Genomic DNA, 24,551 nt, shown 5'->3' on the forward strand with positions numbered 1-24,551 from the left:
AATCAAACACACAAAGAAAGCGAAAACCCCCAAATCCTAAAGAATTATTCTAGTTTTCTTCATGGGAAAGATTTGAGATCACTCTAATATAATAGCAGTCTTGCAGACCTTAACATTTTCAAGCCAAAGATAAGGAAATACACATCAGATGTAAGATGCAAAAATTTAGCAATAGAAGATGCATACATAGTGAAGTGTTAAATTGTTCCTTTAAAAACTATTAATTAGATACAAAAATTGAGTGAAGTTTTCTGGCCCCTTATGCAGGAGAACAGATTTATGCAGAGATTTTTCAAACCTTGTTTGCTTGGGCACTGATTTGAACTTGCATTATCAGCTTGTGTCACTTCTTTCAGCAGCTCCTTGCTTTTAAGACTGTGTGTGTGTTTTGCTTCCCCAGACAAAATTGTAGCCCCCCCTCCTGTTCCCCATATGCCACTTTTTTCCCCACATCTACCTTGCAGAAAGTGATCTTGGACATTCAATAGTAACCATGTCGACAACCACATGTTCTCCACTGCATTCTTAATTGCAGGTCCCAGCCCTCTTAGAGTACTGCAGGCATTTAGGAACATAACTGAACAAACCTAGGTCAGAAAGTCATGACTTCTCACAAGACCAGCCTGAAAACCGCCTTAGCTAAATCACTTCCATAATGGGGCAGTATTGAATATAAGTGTATGTTTATATTATGTTAGAATATACTAATTAACTTACAGGGGATGAATGTTGACCTTTGGAGGCTGAGTTCCAGAAAAAGCTGCTGCACTTAAATATATTTAAACTGTAATTCAAGAAAGGGATATGGTCATCATTGATAATGCTGAGGAGAAGTATTTATTGAACTGCAAGGAGCAGTCAGAAAAGTCAGGTGCTAGGATGTATAAAGAATTGGGTGGAAGGTAATGTTTTAGAAAGTAGTTCTGTGTTTTGATTGTGGATAGAAGCCACTGGGAACAAGGCGCACTAGGTTGTATAAAGAATTGGGTGGAAGGTAATGTTTTAGAAAGTAGTTCTGTGTTTTGATTGTGGATAGAAGCCACTGGGAACAAGGCACATTAGGTCAATTTGCTTAGCTTTTAGACAAGCCAGTATAGTCCCTGCCTGCATAATTTGTAATCTTACCCGTACAATTGACTTACCCAGCTTCAGTATCATTTCAGCGGTTATTGTCAGCTCTAGTAGAGCTAGTGGCTAGAGCTGATGATTGGTTCTGTAGTCATTCTATGGTTTTCTTGACTTAATATTGGCTTATGATTTTTTCAAAGGGTGCTGCAGCCATCTGAACAGCTGTGTTGGGATTTAAAAATGTGATAATATGCCTAGTCTTAAAAGGTGTGTTTTCCTCTATTGTTGTTCCAAGTTAAAAGATAAAACAAGAAACGAAGTAGCAAAGGAAGAGATGGTCAAAAAGAAGAGCATGAATAAATGAAAATTAAATTGTGTATAATATCTTCCAGGTGCATGAGCGTACAAAAGAAATGGATTTCTTGCTTTTGGTGGTCTGTGAACTGTTATGTACAAATTCACAGCCTGTAAAGGTAGGTTCAAAGTATGTTCTGCTACTTCTCTTGCAAGAAAAATATTTTGCATGTTTTTGATCTACAAAGGGTGTGTTTTAAAGAACTTGCCATATATGTGTCATTATTTTTTACAAAAATATTATTTAGTTTGCCACTCTTCATAAGCAATCAAGCTAAAGGGCATTTTTTTTTCCCCTGTCTGCTATAATGTGTTCTGAGACACTTTTTTTCCTCATGTTAAAATGCATTAGTTTCTAAAGTCTGCTTAAGGCTAAAAAATGCAAGATGGATGTTTGACTAGAATTATGTATTTGGTATTGAGGGCAGTGCTTATCCTTGCTTAAATATGCTAGCATTAACTCTTGGAAATACTGAGCTGTTTTTCAAATGAGGCAACATATTTGGAAAAATAGCAAAAAACCAGGAATCCTGTATTGTAATTTCTAGGCAGAACTGGCAGTAAAATGTGGCTAAGATTTTTGTCTACATGTTAGGAGGCTGTGCTTTGTACTAAAGCAGTTTGCAGAGATTCAGCATGACCTATTTAGTCTTTGTGGTCTCAAAGTAATGAACTCATGAATTGTAAGAAACTAGATACAAGTGATAGTTAGGCTAACTTGGTGTATTTCTGTGTAGCTATTTGTGACTGCAGAAATCTTGTGATACTGTATGTGTCCCTTAAGTGCTTCAGTTAATGTGAACTGTTCTGTTCAAAGAAGGCATAACTTCAGTCTATATTGGCTGGTTTTGTTGCTATTGGAAGGAAATATGTATTCTGTACAATCCACCACACTGATTTGAACTCTGATAACTTGGTGTTTACATCTTCCAAGCACACTCTCACTGAAAGTACCCTTCCATTTGGCACGGGGCATATCTGTGCACTTCACATCTTTTACTTTTTACCCCTTTTCTTGCCAATAAAAAAACTCACTTGTCCAGAAATTCAGAGACAGTAGGGTGAAGCTATCCAGCTTTCTTAGCACTTGGCTCTGCCTATCAAGAATGCCAAATAATTTGATCATACTTAGTTTGTGAAAAGTTTGCCCTTGATGCTGATTTTCTAGTTGGTATGAATGGCAGGAATCCCTACAGGTCATATCATCTCTTCTTAGAAAGCTTTTTTTTTTTTTTTAATAGGTTACTGAAAGATATTCTCCCTGCCCGCCTCCCTCTTCTGATTAAATCTCACAAAATCATCAATGGAAAACTTTATCTCCTTTATATCCTTCTCTGTAGTTGTTTCTTCAGATGACAATTTCATGTTGTATAAATCAAAAATAGTCTTACATTTGTGAAGGGCTCTGTCCCCCTTTGAAATATTTATTTTTAATATTGGGGAGGGAGGAACTCAGTTGCTGGGTTTCAGTGAAGTGAAACGAGTAATTCAGTTTGAATCTATACAGTAAGCCCAGTGTCTCCTATTTCTTCCCTTTTTAGCCCCTTTTGAAAAACTGTAGAAGAAGGGTGCTTTGATCACATAGCAGATTGATCTAGAAAATGCAAGATTCTGCTACCCTACCCCCTGAATTCATGAAACAGCAGGATGCAAGGAGGTCTGTTTAAGAGGAAATAAGAAGTATTTATAATTCAGGGTGATATGAAATATGTATGAGGTGTTTGTCTTCTAAGGTGGACATTGCAGACCTCAGAAGTAGCAGGTAATTCAACATTGCATCAACTAACATGGTGGTAAGAGTGATTATGACACAGAGGACAAGATCTACTTGTTACGGTTCACCTACCAACTATGCTGAGTTTTCTGCCAGATGGCAAGTGCAGATTATTGCTTTACATCAGAGCTCGCCCCCCCTGAGCTGGAAGACAGGGTTGAGAGTACCCTGAGGGTATCTGGTCTTACTGGTAAAGACTGGCAAAGAAAATGTTACGTACCTCAGCCTTTTCCTCGTCTTTTGTGGCAGTGTTCCCCCCTGCATCCAGGAAAGTATGCATATTATCCTTGGCCCTCCTTTGGTTTCTAACATATATGTAAAAACATTTTTTGTTCTCTTTAACTGCAGTGGCAGCCTGAGTTCTTGCTGAGCTCTTGCCTCTCTAATCTTTGCCCTGCATAACCTTCTGATGCCCTTATAGTCTTCCTGAGTTGCCTACCCCTTCTTCCAAAGATCATAAACTCTCCTTTTTTTCCCCCAGTTTCCAGCCAAAGCTGGTCGTCTTCCCCACCAGCTTGTCTTTTAGCACATGGACAGCCTGCTCCTGTGCATTTAAGACTTCCTTCTTGAAGAATGTTCAGCATTCCTGGATCCCTTGGCCCTTCAGAACTGTCCCTCAGGGGACCCTGTTGACCAGGCTCCTAAAACAGGCTAAACTCTGTCCTCCAGAAGTCCAAGGTGGCAGCTCTGCTGACCCCCCTCCTTACTTCTCTGGGAATTGAAAATTCTTGTGATCACTGTGCCCAAATCAACCTCTGACCACCACATCACCCACATGTCGTTCCCTGTTTGTAAATAGCAGGTCCAGTGTGGCAGCTCCTCTGGTTGGCTCCTTCACCAGCTGTATCACAAAGTTACCTTCCACACACTTCAGGAACCTCCTGGACTGTTTCCTCTCTGCTGTATTGTATTTCCAGCAGACATCCGTTGAGTTGATGTCCCCCATGAGAGCAAGGACTAGTGATCATGAGACTTCTCCCAGGTGTTACAGACCACCTTGTTGTGTGGTCTATAACAGGCTCCCACCAGGATATCTGCCTTGTTGGCCCTCCCCCTGATTCTTACCCATCAACACTGAACGCTGTCATCACCATCATTAGGCTCTAGGTAGTCAAAACAAACCCTAACATACAGGGCTACCCCACTGCCTCTCCTTCCTTGCCTATCCCTTTGGAAGAGTTTGTAACCATCCATTGCAGTACTCCAGTCACGTGAATCACCCCACCGTGTTTCTGTGATGGTGACTGTCATAATATTCCTACTACATGAAGGCTTCCAGCTCCTCCTGTTTGTTGCCCATGCTTCTGTCGTTGGTATAGATGCACTTCAGTTGTTCTATCCATCCCACCTCCAACACTGGCATGCCTCCCCCAGGCTTATCTCTTAACAAGTCTGGTTTTGTTCCCTTACCCCTTTGAATCTAGTTTAAAGCTCTTTCAATGAGCCATCTTACCTCCTGACCTAGAAGCCTTTTACCCCTTTGAGACAAGTGAACCCTGTCTGTTGCCAGCCAGTCTGGTGCTGTATAAACTGACTCATGATAAAAATGAGAAAAACGATTAAAAAAAAAAAACACATGATAAAAACTCCACCAAAATTTTAAGTCTTAAGCTTTTAACTTTAATTGTCTTAAATATGCCTAGTATACATGCATGTGGTAGCCAAAGTTAGACCATTTTACCATAAAGTATAGGTGGAGATTCCATGGCATTTTGTGTTGAAATTAATGTTTTACATTTGCTGTGCAATTTTTTAACAGGTAATACTGATGTCTGCTTTCATCAGCTGTGGAGAATTTGCTGATTACTTTGCACTTCCAGTTCGTAATGGTCTGAATCCAGTCTGTGTATTGAAGGGGGAAGGCAAACATTATGCAATTGAAGAATATTATCTTGATGATTTGAAGCACACTGTTCATTTCAAGATATTGCAAATATAACTTTATTTCTTTGGACATAGTCAGCAAGAAATTGGAGTAGTTAATTGGAGGCTGTGCGATAAAATTACAACAACCAATTTTACATCATAGTTCTACATAAGAATTAATATATGATGATAAAACAGGAATCTTCTTACCAGCAGCCTAGTTTTTCTTTCATGTAACAGAAATGGAATGTAAAGGACTGAGTACTTAAAGTAGTATGACATTTTGTTCAGTAGTTTACATCCAAGACAAATAATGTAAAAGCCTGTGAAGAAAGTAACATATAAGGATTTATAGATCTACGTGAACACAGGTGACAAACTTGGGGGATATGTCCTGGCTTGGTTCATACTGCTATTATGTATTAAAGGCAGAAAGAGCTAGGAAATTAAGAGAGTCATCAGAAAAGAAGCATTTATGATTAGAAGTTTGATGTTACCAAGTCGGCTTCTATGTCAGCCGAGGCTCACATGCTTCCTATTTTCCCCTTTTTGTTTGTTTTTGGTTTTGTTTTTTTTAATAGTCTCAGAGCTGTTATGCCGTAGTTTTGAACATATTATGTTGTAGCCATGTAGGTCACCATGGCAAGTAGGTAATTTTGAGTAATGAAAAATACGTTAGAATAACATATAGTCACTAAATCCCCAGTGGCCACTGAACAGCTCATATGGCTGCACTGGAGAATTGCTGCTCTGATGCCTAAGGAGGGTAGAAATAGCTGAAGATTCATTTGCTGTGATAGTCTTCAGCTTATAAACTACACAGCATATTTGTAGAGCTCCTGGCATGCTATTGTATAGCATGTATCTGCACAGACAAGAGATAGCAAAGGAATAAATGTAAGTTTAAATTAACCTGGTATCTCTGGTTTTATAGTAGGGGTTTGTTTTACAGTGATGAAGTTCCTATATAGCTGTGTGACACTTGAGTGTCTGAACTCTTTCAGACTGTTACAGTCCAAGGTAAAATAAACAGGTTAAAGCAAAGTAGAACAAATGCACTCAGGCTGTAATAGTGACAACCACTCTAAAAATAACTGGGGCATGGGAGTAATTACTGGTCAATTCTGATAATTCAAAACACTGTTACAGTGTTAATGCAATGAAGAAAACAGGATGCACTTAAAAAGTAGCAGTATGTGAATATACTATTATTATTTAGCTTTCATCTCTCAATTATGCAGAAACTAAATTAGGGACATAAAGCAAGCAGGTAGTTTAGGGGAAACCCAGAAGAAAATGATTGCTAATGCTGTACACAGCACAGGTATTGGTTATGCCTTGACACAGGAAAGCTAAAACAAAAGCCTGTGAACTGCTGAAGCTTTAATACAGCCAGAAAAATAAAATAAATAGTTATAGTAGTTGGCCCATCTGTTTTTATACATTAGTATGGCAGCTCAGATAATACGGAGGAGATTATGTAATACGATTTTTGTATAAGATTTTTTGATGATTGATGCCAACAGAAAGATAACCAAAAAATTCCATAAGAAGTCTACTTCAGTCAGGTTGCATTTGTCATAGCTGAATGTCAGCTGCCACACCTTTCACCTCAAAGACCATGAACAAAAGGAACTGCTTTCAGAGCTTATACCTTTTTATAGTTTTTATTTTCTCTGTATATATGAGCATTTAGCTTTGTGGTGTTGTTTTTTTTTAAATTTTCATCTTATTCTTTGTTGTGTTGTTGTCCTAGCTGTAGCCATTCAGTTGTTCAGTAGGAGAAGGGTGTGATTGTCCAAGAAATTACTTGTACCTTAGGGCAACAATAAAAGCACATAAGTGCACTTGATTTTTTTTCTCTCTCTCTCTCTCTCTCTTTTTTTTTTTTAAGATATATGGAAAAAAGAAGGAATTGAATTAGAAAGCACTGATGTTTGGTCTTGCATCTTGTTTCTTATGGTGTTACGTGTGGAGATTTTCTCTGAATAGTACTTCTATTGTAAAAATACTCAAAAATGTAGAAGGCCTAAGACTGTTTATGTAACAACTAATAAAAATGAAAGCAGAGCCTTAGTGTTAAGGCAGTTAGTGAGTTAATGCTGCCATATGGAAGCAGGGGCACATTTTTCATCATACTAAAATCAAAATCGGTTAGCTAACTGCCTGAGGTGCAGGCTTCAGGCTTTGGTTCCTAATATTTTATTTTTGCCTATAAAAGCCTGTAAAATTCACATAAAAGAATACAGAAGCTAAAAGAAAAAATCTTTGCTTTTTAGATAAACAGATCTTTTCCAAGTTTCCTTTTGATTATAAAATTAATAGCTATAAAATCAGATTACATAAATCACAACTCATTCCTTTAAAGCATCTTGATGGAAATAAGTTTAGTCCTTTGTAACAATCTCATTTGCTATGAGGTATGAACCTTTGTCCCTTCTCAAAAAATCTTAAAATAATTGGATGTTACTGTATAAATGTAGAATTCTTGCATGAATCCTGCAGTGCTTTTGGCTTTAATGTATCACTTGTTTCTGTCAAAGATAGTGTTTCAAAGCTATGCTTGAAAGTAAAAATTCCCTTTCATCAGTTTGTCTTGGATAATCTGGGAATTCACTGATAGCAGTTGTGATTTGGAAGATAAATAGAAATGCCCGTCATTATTTTTTCTTCTTTATGCTTGTTTGCAGTAAACACTTTGCTGTGACTAGATAGACATCTAGCTGAAACAAAGATAAAACTTGAATTTCTTCATTTGTAGGAGAGAATAAAAAGTAAGAGGGAAGGAAGGGAGACAAACTTTATGTAGCACTGGCTTACCCTTGCCCGATACTGGGTCATTTATAGGTGCCACCATTTAATTTTTGAGTATGGGTTTAGTAAAAGGTAGTTTCTCTTTCTTATGGTATACTGGCCTTTAAGCACACTGTTCTGTGTATTTAACTGGATCGTTACTGTGTCATATCAGCACCCTCTTAAGCTCCAAGGAATCAGTGAAACATAGGTTTTGATGTAAAATGCATGGAGCCTGTATCTGTAGGCAAATTTAAAGCTAGTTTTGTAAATGCTTACCTGTTGCTGTACTGTGATATTGGAGATATCAAATGCAAATTAATAGTATAGTTAATTCTGTGAGAAGATCTTACAAATGTAAGCTAGGGGGTCTGTTTGTTAGTCTTTGGCAGTAAATCTGTGAAATCCTGTGTCTACTTTTTACCTAATGGCAAAAAATGCGTGTCCTGTTTTTAGCTTGCAAATGTAAAAACTTCTTCGTATCCCTGTAACTGAAGTCAGAGTCCAGATAAAAGGTAGTGAACTGCTGTCAAGAGCTGTTCTGATTATGTGACGTTATTTCAGTCATCTCTGACTGGGCTTTTGGTTTTGCTGTTCCACCACATCGTTACCTTTTATTAGGAGTGATGTGGAAGCCTTGTCGCGTTAAAGAATACTGAAGGTACAAGCAGTAGCAAAATTCAAAAGACAAATTTGACAGTTACTTAAGCAGGGATCATCTAAAACCAAAAATGTTGTGTTTGAGCAGCCCAGAAAAGATTAAAATAACTCTTCTTCCTACATTCTTATTTACTGTTGAGGAGGTTTATAGGTAGCAGTAATATCTCTTTCTGGCTTTCATTTTGCTTTGTTAGATAAGGTAAGTCTTTGCTATTCTCCTTTTACAAGAAAGTCTCTTCATTCTTCTGGTCGGTGAATTAGTCATAATTTGCTTTTGTTCAAGTTCCAGCTGATCCTCTGCAGATCGATTGTCAGTCCCCATCAGTTTCCCCAGCACCACAAACTGAGTACGTGTTGGCTTCAAGAGTTCTTTTACTTCAGAGGCTGGCAAGTATGCTGGCTGAAAACTTTGACAAGACCTGAGTCACTTCAGAGTGATGGGGGCAGTTCTGTACAATGCCACCAACATAGCATTCTTAGAATGACCTTTCCTGACCTACAGTCATGCTTGCTTTTCAGCAGCGTTACAGCGGAAGGTAACTGTTTCCTTATGATCAAAGTAGGTGATCCAGGCACTCCTTATTTCCAATTACAACCGATACAGCATCAGCTTGTATACAAAATCTGTAATCCTCAGATGCATAGGTTTACACATTGTCTTACTGGATTTTATTTGACTTCAGACAATTAAAGGACATTATATGAATGATACTCTTTATCAGTACACATGTGATGCATTCCAGCTTTATCAATGTATCTTTTTCAGGTTTTTTGCTTATTGAAAACTTGTGCAGAATCTTTTGCTTATATGGTAACTGATTTTTTTTGTGCTTGATTAAAATAAAAGCAAACCCCTGTGAAATGTGGACAACTGCTAAATACCTTCTGCTTCATTTACAGGGGAACCGGGAATATCTTAGTTTTTTGCATAGAAACGTTGTGCTACTCTTGGATGTTCAGCTTGCGTTTTGAATTCCTTTCTAGGAATGATTTCTTTTCCCCTACACTTTATGCTTGTTGGAAGTCCCTTGCTACAGCTGCATCTTACCTCTTGTTGGCATTTATCTGCACATATTTACCAAATACTACTGCTGTTGCATTTTCATTGTTAACTGTGTGGTCCAGTTGTTATGGAGTGTTATGTTTAAAGGACAAATGCTCAGTTTTCACTGTTGCTTCAGTTATAATACTGTTCCTTAAAAACAGAAATGAGAAGTCTAGGCCTCAATAAAACTGTATTTAAATACAATAAACTGCTATTGTAGTATATCAAGCAGCAGGTGAAGGTGATTGATCAGCTAGGAGAAATGCTTAGTTGAGCATAAATGTAAATGTGTAGGTTTCATAGCTAGTGATAAAATACGTGATCTCTTAGGGCATACACATGCATGATCACTTGAACCTATTGGTTTTCTTGGGAAAATCTGGAATGACTTAAACTGTTAGGTTTCAGCATAAAAGTAAATAGAATATTTCACATGAGGGTGAAAGGAGGGAAGAGGAAAGAACTTCAAAGGAATAGTAGGAGGGAGAGAATTACAGTTTTATTGTAGGATTTCTAACCATGTGAATAATGTGGAAGGCAGATTACACTGCAATACAAGTTTAGAAAAGTTAGAGATAGCAGTTAGGCCAGTAAAGAGTTTTCCTCTAAAATGAGAAGAAACCTTGAGAACGAAACGTGAGCAATGATCAAAAGCCATTTTCCCTGCAAGGGAAAAATGTGTAAAATTATAGACCATTCCCAGAGCATGTCCAGTTCATTAAGGATTTGCTTTTAAAAACTGAAAGGAAATGAAGTTACTCTTTGCTTTGAAGACTTGAGGTTTGTATTCTTAAATATTAAAGCCCAGAATTTGTGAACAGAATGCTAAAAAACAGTGTAGACAGAATCATTATGGTTGTGTTGTGTACAACAGAACCATGGCTCTTCGACAGGATGTGACCTAAAACACAGGATCTGTTAAATGCAAAGGTAATTTACATGAGAAAGAGGTCCATGATTTATTTGGCAAGCAATAGAGACCTGCATTATAACACCTGTGAGAAGGATGGTGCCTGCCTTACACAAATTCCTCTCGTTCTTGTCATCCTGTTCCCATGGCCTGTGGTTAGTCTTATGTGCTTGACAGTTCTGAGTAAGGAGTATGTTCTGCAAATGTTAGGGAATGGAGTGTGGGCTAGTGCTCATCTTAAGCCGGTAAATATCAGAAGTATTTCTTTAGGATTGGAATGGTAGGATGCTTGAAGGAAGATATATATTTAGAATGAAAGGAGTGCTTCAGATTAAGTTACTACTTCGTACAGCTTCTGTGCTGGATCAGTTTTAATTGAGAAGCACCTGACAAATAGAAACATGTACATGATCTACAGTCTTTTAGCTTGTTATACTGTGTTAACTCTCTACACAGCTTCCTTCTCAAAGAATTGAGCAACCAGTCATAGTAGAGGAAATGTATGGAGTAGCAGTGTCTTTGATGGAGTCATTTGATAAGTCGGAGATGAAGAGCAGTAGGTAAGGTACAGTTCAAGATCTGGAATCAGTGGTTCTTTGGGGGAGTGAGACGTTAATTAAGGAACAGCAGCATACTGCATGCTTTTACTGTATACTTTTTAGCATATTATACCTTCTGTTCATTATATAGTTTGAGAGTAGAGGCTTTCAAGATGCCTAAAAAAATTTACTTCAGGAGTAATTACAACAAAAAATAAGAGTTCTGTATTATGCTAAGGTGATTTTTAGCTTCTTGACTCGTAACAGATTAATCGAAGGTGTTTCCCTTTAAGTTTGTCATGACCTGTAGTTATTGATAATGATTAGCTTTTTTGCATGCTAGGCTTTTGTTAAAGGCGTCCAGTGTTATTTTTAGAATACAGGAGTTACATGTGCTTGAAAAATTATTGAATAAATTTGCATAAATTTGGCAGTAGTATCCTACGTTTTTATTTTAATATCTTTGGTAACCAAATTTGATTAATGTCCTTGCTAAATAAGAATGTTTCTGTTTTGACATAATTTTGAAGTTCCAATTTTTATATATCATGTTTTTCAGAAAAAATGGTTGCTAATAATGTTTTGAATTCTGTTTCTTCAGGAAGTGTAAATAATTCATGTTACAAAAAGTGCATTGCTGCTTGTTTAAGAGTAAAACAACTTGGGGTAGTAGAGTAGACTGAGGTTGTAAAACTAATGAAAACTGCATGTTCTTCTTAGGGAGAAAAAAAAAACTTCAGTGTTAATCAAAATGTGGAAGTGTGCTAGTATTTTTACCAGGTGAGTGTATGTCTTAATAACTTTCTTTTTCCTTATATATAATCTAATGAGCTTTCTTTTGGCACTTCTTCCAGGTATTTATTAAACATACATTTAACTGTAGTTGATAGGTCTATATTTGGGTATTTTCTTGTGGACTTGCTTAAATGTGGCAATAATTGGAAGACCTGGAAGTCAAAAATGAAGACTTCGTCTGTCTTAAAAATGAAGTTACAGTAATAAAATTAATTCTACAGTTAATTCACAGAAATTCAATTACTTATTCTCTTTAGAGTAGTTATCCTAGGAACCTCATACAATATTTAATGTCTTTAGAGACATTTTCTTATATAGTGTAGTCTTTATTTAGATTCTTGTTGTAAAAATTAAAATTCACTTTTTTCTTTCCATGTACATTGGTGTAGTAGGGAATGCTCAAAAGCACACACAATGACATGGCAATTAATGATCAGAGAACTGGTTATATAAACCTAAATTATCTTACACTGTCTCTAAAATCTAGCTAAGATGTTCAAGTAAGAATGACAGCCAAAAAAGTGTGCAACTTTTTGTGTAACTAGGCTGCAGACTAGGTTTCCCAAGCATCACAAATCTGTTAACTTGTGGTTTCAGTTATTGTTTTACTTCATGGGCATGAAAGTTTGCTAGTTGAAAACTTTTGAGAAGACTTTGTTACGTTCTTGTGGTGTCACCTTGGAGTCAGGAGCAGCTGTTTCCTTGGGCACAGTGAGATCTAACCCTACCAGGGCTTTCTAACTCTCTGTAAATTATTTATGAATGTCATTTCCCTGCTGTGTTGAGCTTAGAAGTAGACATGCTAGCACTAGGGCTAGAAACACCGCACGCCAGCAGAAAGGTATATCGCACTTGTAGGGTAGCTTTCAGTGGAGGGTGCTCCCTGCTAGCTACAAGCTGTTAGAGCTGCCTTTCTTGGAGTTACCCTCTATTAAATCAATGGGTCAGAGAAAGTACTTGATCTTGTCAGTGTAGGATGCATTCCAGTTTGCGATTAATAAAGTAGGGAGACCACCTTTGTTGCCTCTGGCCTCTCATATAGCCGTTTGTCTGGTGTACTTTCAGACTTCCTCAGGCTCTTTTGGGTCTTCATTTCAGGGCTGAAATTGCTCTTCAGCACTTTCAATTCCCAAATCTTTTTTATTTTTCCCTTTGAGGTGTTTTTTAGTGTGCTGCTATCCTTGATGTCTTGTAACTGCAGCTGATAAAATGAAACTTTTTGTTTAAATACTTTTGGTAAATTCATTAAGATCTCTGTAGGCAGTGCTTTCTGAATTAGCTTGTACTCAGGTTTGGTTTTTTATTGTTTGGTGTTTGACTTTGGCCTGTTTTATAACTGGATACTCAAGACTGTTCTTGAACACAGGATTAGCAAATACCTGTTGAAATTTTCTTCACAAATAGTCTTTATACAGAACTGGAGAAGAGGAGAGGAGAGCCCTTAGTTTACAAGAGGGCAGCTGAGACAGATCTGGGTAAAAATAACCTCCACATTTAGGACACTGATTTGAGATGCCTAGATCTTTTGAGTGCTTACAATTACATAGCATTTTGTACATTCAAACTAATACTCCCATTGAAATTTCAAGCTGAGTATGCATCAGCAGCCAGAAGGAGTAGTGCTGTGCTGAGGACTACTTTTAAGTGATTTTTGCCCACGGTTTTTGTGGAACTCGGTGATGGGCCAGAATCCACTTCAGAAGAGCAGCTGCAGCTGTCTCAAGTAGGATGCCATGTTTTCACTTCCTGTTGTAAGTGCCTGTCTTGTTTGGTGCTTAAATATCTTTTTTTAACATTACTGAGCCTGATTCTTTACAGATTATCCTACACAGCTCTCCTTTGATTCCAGAGCTAGTCTGTCCCTAGGTATTAGGGGATACCAAGTGCCGTGTTTGGAACTGTACATTGTTTTATTTTTTTAATACATGTGCATAAATATGTTCCCAGAGAGCTGCATTAAGTTTGCACAACCAGTCTTAATTCTGGCGGTTTTTTTGAGTGCTTGACACGGCAACCTTAATGTTACTTGAGAATATACGTTGATATATAGTTCTTTAGACTTTTTAAAGAACAAATTGGAAAAAGAGGTGCGACACTGTTGACTGAATCATCACTGAGCTACGCCTTCAAGTATATAACTACTTCTGTCAGACTAGCTGTTGGGCTAAATGAAAGCAGCAGTAGGTTGTCATCTTCTTGTGGAGCCTGAAGAAGATGGGGACAGCCTTTCTCTGTGCTTTGCATACGCTTGGTAATGGCAGGGAATTGCATAGCTTAAAGCTTCAGGGTTTTCTTTCAGATGGATTCTGCTGTTACTGTCCTAAGCTTTTATTTGCTCTACTTCTGTCAATCTCTTTGTCTTCCTTCCTTCCTTCTCACTTCTGAAGTAAAGTAATGGTCATCTAAAGAGTGAAAGAACTTTCACGTCCAGGTGTTCAAACTGCATTTAGCGTCACTGAAAATCACAGCAATCCTGTGTAGCAGTTATGTGATAATTTTACTTTTAACGTCCAACCACAGAAGCCCAATGTTGGACAGATTTTTGAAAATGGGGCTTTTGGAATTGAAGTTTCAGTAAGATTTTTGGGCTTCTCAGAAAGGTTTATGTCTGTGGAGGTATTCAGGAAGACAGCAAAAATCCCTTAGTCAAAAGATTTCCTCAGGCAGATGTGAAATCCGTGGCCCAGAGAATGGGCGCTGGAACTGCCAAAGGTAAGATGGCTAAGGCAGAAATAGCTAATTTCTTTTTAAAAAAAATTCCTTTGGCCCTGCTCTTGGAAACAGCTTGTTATGGCTGAAATACCCAAATCTATCCTGAGCCAGACATTCAGCTTGTGGTGAGCATTGTCAGTTGTAAGGAACTGAAACAAGGGCTAATAATCGGACACTGGCAGATAACCTTTGTATATGATATATGATACTTTCCTTTAGGTGTAAAATTACGTAAAATAACTCTTGAGAAATTGCCCTTGTGTTTCATTATGACATTTATCATTTAACACTTCTGCTGTTTCATTATACAGTGAAAAGGAGGTAATAATGAAAGTCAATTAAGAATTTAAGTAGACATGAGAATTGGTTTATAGAATTGTTAGTGATCACTGAAAAGAAAACAGACTCTTGATTACTTTCTCCCTAGGTTTGAGTGAAATAAACTACATGCGTTCATGTCTCTCAGATGTGTTTAAGAAAAGGTAAGTTAGACCACACTTGCTTCAGTTCAATTAAAATTGAAAATTAATCCATCAGCTGTATGAGTTTGAAGTACATAATATGATTTAGCACAGAGGTGTAATTAATTTTTATATTATTGCATCAGTAAATATTTCACTAATACGTTTTCCTTAGGTGGAAAGTGTACCTGCTTCACTCACATCTGACATTAAACCAACAAAGCAGTGTAATTTTGGATACAGCTCCTGGCTACAGAAAAGTAAATATTGTTGAATCATTACTTTTAAGTGCATGAAACCTTTTGCTGGAGCAACAATAGCAAATAATAACGTATAAAACTATTATTAGCAGTGCAAACTCAAACCATTGTGCAAGGGCAAAGCAGTTGTGTTTTTTCAAGATGTGAACTGATTGCCTTTCTTACCAAGCTGCTGCTTTAACTGGTGTGTAGACCTCCAGAGAAGCGGAGTAACAGGAAGCTATCTTTCAATTATGGCACGACACTGGTTTTATCCTTCAGAATAGTTTGTGCATGCCGATTCTTGTACCCGCAGGACAGTAGTATGCTGCTGGTGGCACTGCATAGTAAAGCAGTCCCCCAGAATGGGGGTCTCTTGCCTGCTTTGTACCCCGCATTTTGGCTAGTGTCTTGGTTTATTTATCACTGCTCATCGTGTGCTGTTTTGTTAGGACAAAAGCATAAGGAAATATTTCCATTCTTCCTCTATATTGTCATATGCTATGCTACTTTATTATGCTTCTATGGTCTTAGGACAAGAAAATAGGTTTTCTTGTGTTTGCTTTTTTTAATATGCAGAGCAGAAATACTATGTTGCCATTACACTTAGATTTCTTAATAGCAAGCTGGATTTTTCACATAAACCACTAACTTTTTCTTTATGCATTCATTGCTCATTTTTGCTTCAAAACTCAGGTTATTCTAGCTACAAACATAGCTGAGAGCTCTGTAACACTTCCTGACGTTAAATATGGTAAGTAATCTAAATCTTATAGTCATGTGTATGCTGTATTTGGAATGTCTTCCTTACGTTTGCTAGCCTATATTTCCATAACATGTCGCCATTTCCCAAAGCGTTGCTGTTGGAGTTTAATTTTGACAGTTGCTGAATTCCTTCTTTCATGACAGAGAACGGTTTTAAATCTGAACATATGAACAAGTAGTACGTCTACTGAGTGGAGCGTTGGTTTTAATCTTTGCTGGAGTGGGGAAAAAAATAGTTTACATGCAGTAACAAGCAGAATCAGACCTTATGTCACAAGTACCTTAAGCTTTTTATTGACACTCTGACTATATATTGAAATAATTGCATCAGATTAAGCAACTTTTTATATCGAATGTCTAAATGCTTAAGTAATTGTCTTTTAATGTTTGCCATCTGCTCTAACTTTATTATATTTATGTTAAAAACTATTTTAAATTCCATTAGTATTCAGAGTATCCTGGGCCTGGTTGTTTATAAATCTGGTGTTCTTGTTACTGGTTTTGAAGTAATTGAAACTTTCCTTTTCTGATAACACAGAATTAACCAGTATTCTTTCCCAGTGCCATGAGGATAAATTGTTTTGTAATAATACTAGATTCCGCCCCCCCCCCCCCCCCCCCCCCCCAATTGCAGTGATAGATTTCTGCTTAACTAGAACTTTGGTTTGTGATGAGAAAACATATTACCAGAGCTTGAGACTTTTCTGGGCATCTAAACCAAACTGTAATCAAAGAAAAGGTAAGATGACAACAGGTAATGGAAAGGAATTTTAGAAGCTAATCTTCATGGAGAATTAGATGTTGCTTTTCATTTTGTTAACAGTAAAAAGCACAGATTATTTTTGGCGTGAATAGTTTATACAAAAAACATAATTCCTTACCATGTCAGGATATTAAACAGTGATTAAACAACTATGCCTGAATATTTTATTTTGTTCAAGTATTTTTTCCAGAGGAATGTTTCAGGGACTGTAAAATTTGTAAGGATGATTTGTTATTTAATAGTAATCGTTTTCTATCACAGGCCATTTTTAAAAAGAGGAGGTAGGTACTGCTAGGTATTTATTATATTAGTTACTTGGGAGTTTCAGCAGTGAAAGAAACTTTCATGTCTATTTGTCACTCTTAAATCAGTTGAAAATATCCACAGCAGTGTTTCAAGCGTAGACCGGTGTTTGTAGCACAAGGTTAAGTAAGTTTGCGTATTGGCTCTTCTAGTAAGACAGTACTCTTAATATCCAAATGTTTCCATTTCAGTTGAAGAGTACTAAATAAATTAATAACAGTTACATCTTTATGATGTAATATGAAAATATCTTCATTTTTAAATGTTATAATGACTTTGCAGTTAAAGCTTGTGGTGGATTGATCTTGGCTAGATGCCAAGTGCTCACCAAAGGTACTCTACCACTCCTCTTCCTCAACTGGCAGATGGAGAAACATTGCGACAAAGGGCTTGTGGGTCAGGATTAAGTACACAGGAGATGATGTAACAATTACCATCACAGCTAAAAAAGACTTGACTTGGGGACATCAATTTAATTTATTGGGATCAAATCAGAGTTAGGGTAGCGAGAAATAAAACCTAATCTTAAAATACCTTCCCCCCACCCCTCCCTTCTTCCTGGGTTCAACTTCACTCCCGATTTCTCTACCCGCTGAGTGGCACAGAGCAATGGGGAATGGGGGTTGCAGTCAGTTCATCGCGCGTTGTTTCTGCTGCCACTCCTTCTTCCTCACACTCTTTCCACACTGTTGTGGGGTTTCTCTTGTGGGAAACAGTTCTCCATGAACTTCTCCAGTGTGGGTCCTTCCCACAGGCTGTAGTTACTCACAAACTGCTCCAGTGTGGGTCCTTTTAACGTGCCCTTTCCTTCACGTCTGTCCTGAAGGGGTGCAGTCCTTCAGGACAGACTGCTCCAGCCTGGGTCCCCCATGGGGTCAGAAGTCCTGTTGGCAAACCTACTTCAGTATGGGCTCCTGTTCACGATGCCACAGGCCCTGCCAGGAGCCTGCTCCAGCACAGGCTTTCCATGGGGACACAGCCTCCTTTGGTTGTATCCACCTGCTCTGGTGTGGGGCCCTCCATGGGCTGCAGGTGGATATCTGCTCTGCGGTTAACCTCCACGGGCTGAGGGGCACAGCCTGCCTCACCATGGTCTTCACTGTGGGCTGCAGGGGAATCTCTGCTCTGGTGCCTGGAGCACCTCTTCCCCCTCCTGCACCAACCTTGGTGTCTGCAGAGGGGGTGCTCTCTTGTATTCTCATTTTTGTCTGACTGCTGTTGTCCAGCAGTTTTTTACCCTTCTTAATTAAGTTAACATAGAAGTGGTGCTGCTGCTGTGGCTGATGGGTTCAGCCTTGGCCAGTGGCAGGTCCACCTTGGAGCTGGCTGACATTGGCTCCGTTGGACACGGGGGAAGCTTTTAGCAGCTTCTCACAGAAGCCACCCCTGTAGCGCCCCGCTACCAAAACCTTGCCACACAAATCCAGTATACAGCTTTATTTCTGTTTTAATCTGCATCACTATAGGTTATGACAACCAGCTGATACGCAACCAGTAGAATCAGCGTTTTGTATAGGTGACTTGGACTTATTATATATATGACTTAAAAATATGGCCTAATTCTCCAGTGGAGTATCCTGATGAGTGGAGTACCTGTGAGTTTATTGACGTGAATGGTGTTTGGATTTGCGAAGACAGACTTTATGAATTGGTGTGTTTTCTGTAAATAGTAGATCATAAAGGTGTTTTGCTGTTCATCATGGTATCTCAAAAGTTGTTTATATTGATGCTAAAACCAGCACAGAGTAACTGCACAGAGACTTAATTTTTTCTTTAAGCAGCAAAGGTATTTATTTCGTGCAGTGTTGGGGAGCTAGCTGGGACAAAGTTGGGGAGCACCAGACAAACTAGCTCCAAAGTTTTTAGTGAAAAGTCAGGTAACATACAGTTTTCCTGAAAGGTTACAACATCTTTACATACATATGCATTTAATTTGAACATCTAATTATCATATTCATAATAGGCAGGGTTTAGGCAGAGCTTGAGGCAGAGTCTTCCAGAATCGTCTTTTGGGGAGACTTTTGGGTGGTTGTTCAATCTTCTTCCTCACTTGAACTTGTTTCTGGAGCTTGCATGGCCTTCTCATCTCCTTCAAATGCCCACCTTACCTTTATTTATGACTATTAGATTGCTCAGAGTACATTCCTACTATCTCTTACTTTAGTACTGTCAGTGGAACAGAATGAGCATCACCCAGAGCATGGTACCAAAACCCATCCTGACTAATCCTTTAAGACCTTGCTCTGTTTCAATATAGAAGTTTTTTGCTAGCTATAGAGTCAAATAGGAAATCAGAATATACTCATTTGTGTAAAGAAATACAAACACAAAGCATATTTACTCTGCATATAGAATCTTCATTTTGAGGGTATGCTAAAACTTGCATTGACGTATTTATCTATATTAAATTAAGATTTGATAGGACTTGCCTTTTCCTGGTTTTGAAGAAGTGTATTTTAGCACTGAGCTTGTCTTGTATTTTCAGTTGAGAAAGATGAGTGCTGATTTGAGGGAAGTTATACAAAAGAGGTATTTGAGTGAATAGTTTAAGCAACTCTTTTGTTAGTTACTGCTGAAAGCAAAATGATTTCATCTGATAGAGATAGGATAGAGAGAATGTCTCAATTGGGCCTGTCTGCTGCAAAAGAGCAAAATACTGGTCAGCCTGCAGCATCAGCTTTCACATACTGCTCATCTGCCCAGCAAGCTTGTAGGTGGATGCGTTTTGAAAAGCCTGAAAATCAGGCAGCTTAAAATTTGGTCATTTGTTCTTTTATGTGCAGGTCATGCTGGACATGTTTCCAAGGGGTATTGTTACAGGCTTGTAAACAAGGACTTCTGGACAGACTTTATTCCAGAGAAGTCAGTACCTGAGATACTGGTAAGACTTTTGGGGAACATTTCAGATTGATTTTCATTTTTTTAAATGCAGGTGGTCATAGCAGAGACATTACAAAGTTTTGCTTTACTTTTCCTGAAGACAGTGTACGGTTTGAATAGTTACTAGTAACTGTAACACTGCATAGAATTCAAGTTGATAAATTATTCACAAGGACCATTCCCCATTAGAAGGAGATGCATTATAGCAGTAAAATGGATGTGGATTAGAAGCAAGCTATCTGTTAAAAATAAAAAATATCCTTAGTTACACAAAATAAATTTCCATTTTTAATAAGTTGTAAACTTTTAACTTATTTATCATATAAAACACTGTATCGCACTTCTCATGGTGGGAAAGTAACAGTAACATTGTCTTCGTTTCAGCATTGTCAGTTGGGTTCTACAGTTTTAAGAATAAAAGAGCTTGATATGGGGGAACCAAAAGCCTTGCTGGCAACAGCTCTTTCTCCACCCAGTGCAGGTGACATTGAACGTACCATACTACAGCTGAAAGAGGTAGGCATTCTTTTAATGCTGTTAAAATTAAGGTAATAAAAATGTACTGTAGAAGTGTGTTTCTCAGTATTTAAGGTAGTAGTAGCCTTAATTGGTACCTGAGATAAGAACTATACCTAGAGAATCTTTCTTGCATTGGACTGTTCTTTGGTTACTATCCTCTTCAGTTACTTCATTAAAATAAGATTATAATTTCATCAGGGAACAATGGCACTATGAACTAGCATCTGTGGCAAGAAAGAATAGGGGAAAAAATTAAGAGAACTTGAACTCATTAATAAACAATTTCACTTACACAAAGTAGTAAAATCACACTCTGACACCTTATGATGTATAAAGGTCAACCTGAAGATCCTCTTCTGACCTGTGCAAGGTTGGTAATTCTACTTTTCAATTATAAGGTTGGTAAGGGGTAAAACATTGATTACACTAAACTTCTTCTTTTCCAAGAAATGCATAAGAAAAGCCACTTGTATCATTTCTAGCTTGCTTTTATGACCAGTATATATAGTAGATGCTTTGGTTTCAAAATACTAGGCTTTTAAAATCGATTTAAGACTTCAATTTAATTACAGTTTTGATACTAATCGATGTCACTTTGAGATAATTGCTTGCTGCTTGTCTTTTTTTCTTACAAACTGGTCTTCTATTTACTCTATCAAATTTCACAAGTGAATACATTTTAATTTCTCTAGCTGGGAGCACTTGCAACTTGTGCACAAACAGAAGAAAATCCACATGATGGTGAGCTGACTTTTTTTAGGAATGGTATTGGCACACTTGCCAGTAGATTTGCATCTTGGAAAATTGATAGTCCTCGGGCATGTCTTCAGGTGCTTAGAAGAATGCCTTATTATAGGTAACTGAAAGAAGAATATGTGAGAACATTTCTCTAAAAACAAGTGATATGCAAGTTTTCATTTTGTTCTGTTTTTGTTGTAGCTGCAGCACTGTCTTTGTGGAGTTTTTTTGCAGTATCTTTCAAAAAGCATGTTCATGGACACAGGTATTACCCTAGACATTTTACAACTTTCTGACAACATTTGTGGGTAGAGGGCTAAGTTGACCACTAAATATAATTTTCCATGTCATGAGTCTTGTTTTCTATCAAAAGTGCCAGGCAGTGCTAAAAGAAGCTTTTCCGTGGCAGCTGAGATACTGATAGCTATTTGTGTTAACTAATTAATATCACAGAGCTAACATCCTTTTCTGAGTACAAGACCTGATTCTTCAGTTTTGCCTGTCTGATGTGAACATATGGCAGTGTCTGTTAAAACATTTTTTTAAAACAGAAAGTATTATTTTCTTTGTTATTGTGCCCCCACAGTTTAGCGAGGAGATGTGAATAAGAACAAATAATTGCAAGAAATGTATTGACTTTGTTTATTAATAGTCCTGGAAGGTGTTATTAGTGTAGCATTCTGAGCTGTATAATATGTTCAATATTTGAAAAAAACATTGTTCATTCTTTTGGTTTATATTGCCAGGAAAAAACTGTGTTTTGCTGACAATAGTAAGAGTGACTGTATTGCAATTGTGAATGCATTTAAGGTAAGTCTTTTGTTCTGGCTTATGTTCCAGTGAAATATGATAGACCAAGATGGAGCTTCTCACCTTTGTAGTATCAGTGCAGCATTTGTGCTTTGAAGTTGTTAAAACCATCACATTACCTAGCTACTTAGTGATACTTTTTGAAGGTCGTGTCTTACTGTGTAGCACTAGTAGTTTTGATTGTCTCTGTTGTAATAGCCAAAAATAAAATGCCAGAGATGTGGTGACATTGGTAGTTATTGGTAGTTAATTGGGGGCAGTTTGGACTGGTAAGTTCTAGTACAGGAAAGTTTGATGTCCTTTCTCCAGGCTTCACAGCTTTGACTGCAGGATCTTATTCTGTCCCAATGCGCTGTTTCGGTACGCCTGGCAGTGCGGTAGCCCAGTACCATGGACAGGAGTCGATCCCTGCTGGTTCAAGTGGAGCCGATACAGCAGCATGGGAAAGACTTCTGCTAGAGGAACTTGCTCTTCAAAATCCAACGTTTTACATTATGGATGGTCTGTAATGTCCTGTAATCTTCCAGAGACTCCAAAATCTTCAGTTGCAGATTTAATTTATTCTATTTTGTGTATGTTGGCCTTTTTTCACTTTGAAAGCTGATTTGTTTTTCTGTACTCTGCTGTCAGAATTTTATGAAGCATACATGGACATGTATGCCACACATACCCACTGATCCTGAGGCTCAAGCATCATGTTTTCTGAATACCCTTATCCTGTTGTAGACTGTATTTACCTCATGTCCTGTTAATCTGAAGGTAATGTTTCTATAAACCAGTATGTTGTCCGGGAAAACAAACATATTCAAACAGAGCTTCCTGTGCAGTATCTTGGGGGGTGTGTAATGTGAAAGCTTTATGTTTTGAATGGCTGAGTATGAGAAGAGAACAGGGAAAGAGCTTGTTTGTAAACTTCCTGGTTCGGATTAGATTTCTTCCAGGGTAGGCTGAAGTTTTGTGAATTATTAGCATTTTTTTTTTAAGCTCTTGCTTATGAAAAGATCTCAGTGATTTAGAAAAGGTCAAAAGCTTTGGTAGTAGAAAGAGAAGAATCCAGGGAAGTAAAGGCTAATCAGCCTGGTTTAAGTGATATGATTTCCAAGAGGGGCAGTGTTGTTTTTTTTAAAAAAATAATGTCAAATAAGTGAAGGGTTTTTTCCTGACATACGATAAGGCTTGGCTATGGAAGTGGTGGATGTCAAAATCATTATTAAAAATAAGTACATCAGCCTTGAATCAAGGTAGGGAAATGGAGGCTGGCTATTCAGCTATGATAATAGTATCCACAGTAAGCTGGAAAACTGTATTATGAGGTGGCATGCTGTCAAACTAGAAGAAATGGATTCTGTGGGAATCTGTCATAGACTTGCGGCCTAAAAATTAATTCATTTGCATTAGTATTCTAGGTATGTTGATTTTTCTTCCAGCCTCATTTTCTGGGATGCAACCATGTCAGAACTGTATCTGGATCAATTGGTTCACTTACTTTTGTCTCAAAGCAAGGAGAAAATAAAGATTCTGAAAGTAGCCTGCTTTATTACAACATCAAGTCAAAGCGTCCAAGTTATATTTATTCATGAATGTTTGTATGTGCTTTAAAACTCGGTCCATTTCCTCTCTGAAAACTAGGTGGCTAACCTATTGTATGTTGCTGTGTTATCAGATGGCTATTGTAACTCTCCCAACATGGATCAGAACTTAGTCCTTTAAGATCCGGAACCTCTAAGCTATGTCCAGAAATTCAGTGACCGAAATGCTGTGTTTACAGTTCAGTTGCAGGAGCTGATGGCAAGTTTGAGGCCGTATATGTAATTAGTTCATCCAGTTGTGCTTAAACTACTCAGTCTGCATATGCAGCAATGCATGCCGTGACCTCTGTGCAGACTTAAAGGCAGAGTAGTTAGGTTCCTACAGCTATTCTTGTTCTTTAGCATGCCTTGTACAGCATTTATAACCCTGCCAGGCTTTCAGCCCTGCATAATGCGTCCTTAGAATTACATTTTGCAGCCGTACCACTTTGTATGCTCGAATAAGAGCAAAGGAAGACCAAGAGTTATTGCTCACCCTCAACAAAATACAGTAAAACTATTCATAAGACTGAGGAATATTTATATCTACTTAGGGACCAACCAGGCAAGTGTCATGTTAGACTAGAATCATTAAATAACCGAGGCTGGAAAGGACCTCGGGAGGTCTATAGTCTTGCTCAGAGCAGGTTCAGCCATGAGGTCCGTCAAAGTTACTCAGGGTTTTATGGACAAGACCCTTAAGAATCTGATCTGAGTTGGCTGTGCTGTGTGGGATGTTGGAACAATTGATCTGAAGAAGACTTTTCCGACCTACATTACTGTGGTTCAGATTTCCTTATACACTTTTGTGCTTACATATTTGTAGTCTGTGTTAACCCAAAGACATCTCTGTTTTTTAAATCAGTGTTAAAAAATTATCTTCAGTATAGATGTGGAAAAAAACTTCATAGTTTTAAATGTCACATTAATATTTGTAATAATTATTACTGAAGTACTGCAGTTCATACCTGAACACTACACCATTTCTT

The 24,551-nt window shown here is 37.8% G+C and overlaps 1 protein-coding gene across 1 annotated transcript in view; it reads left to right on the forward strand.

Annotated features, from left to right (window-relative positions):
- Positions 1 to 24,551, forward strand: part of TDRD9 (tudor domain containing 9) — a 58,788-nt gene that overhangs the window by 11,733 nt on the left and 22,504 nt on the right. The window contains 15 exon segments of the mRNA XM_055818345.1: positions 1,461 to 1,541; positions 4,956 to 5,115; positions 10,922 to 11,030; positions 11,662 to 11,683; positions 11,750 to 11,789; positions 14,944 to 14,998; positions 15,153 to 15,237; positions 15,913 to 15,970; positions 16,616 to 16,720; positions 19,831 to 19,928; positions 20,312 to 20,443; positions 21,139 to 21,198; positions 21,200 to 21,302; positions 21,386 to 21,449; positions 21,931 to 21,994. Of these exon segments, the coding sequence (XP_055674320.1) occupies positions 1,461 to 1,541; positions 4,956 to 5,115; positions 10,922 to 11,030; positions 11,662 to 11,683; positions 11,750 to 11,789; positions 14,944 to 14,998; positions 15,153 to 15,237; positions 15,913 to 15,970; positions 16,616 to 16,720; positions 19,831 to 19,928; positions 20,312 to 20,443; positions 21,139 to 21,198; positions 21,200 to 21,302; positions 21,386 to 21,449; positions 21,931 to 21,994 (1,236 nt within the window).

Source organism: Falco peregrinus, chromosome 1 (genome assembly GCF_023634155.1).
Source record: "Falco peregrinus isolate bFalPer1 chromosome 1, bFalPer1.pri, whole genome shotgun sequence".
NCBI classification, from domain to species: domain Eukaryota; kingdom Metazoa; phylum Chordata; class Aves; order Falconiformes; family Falconidae; genus Falco; species Falco peregrinus.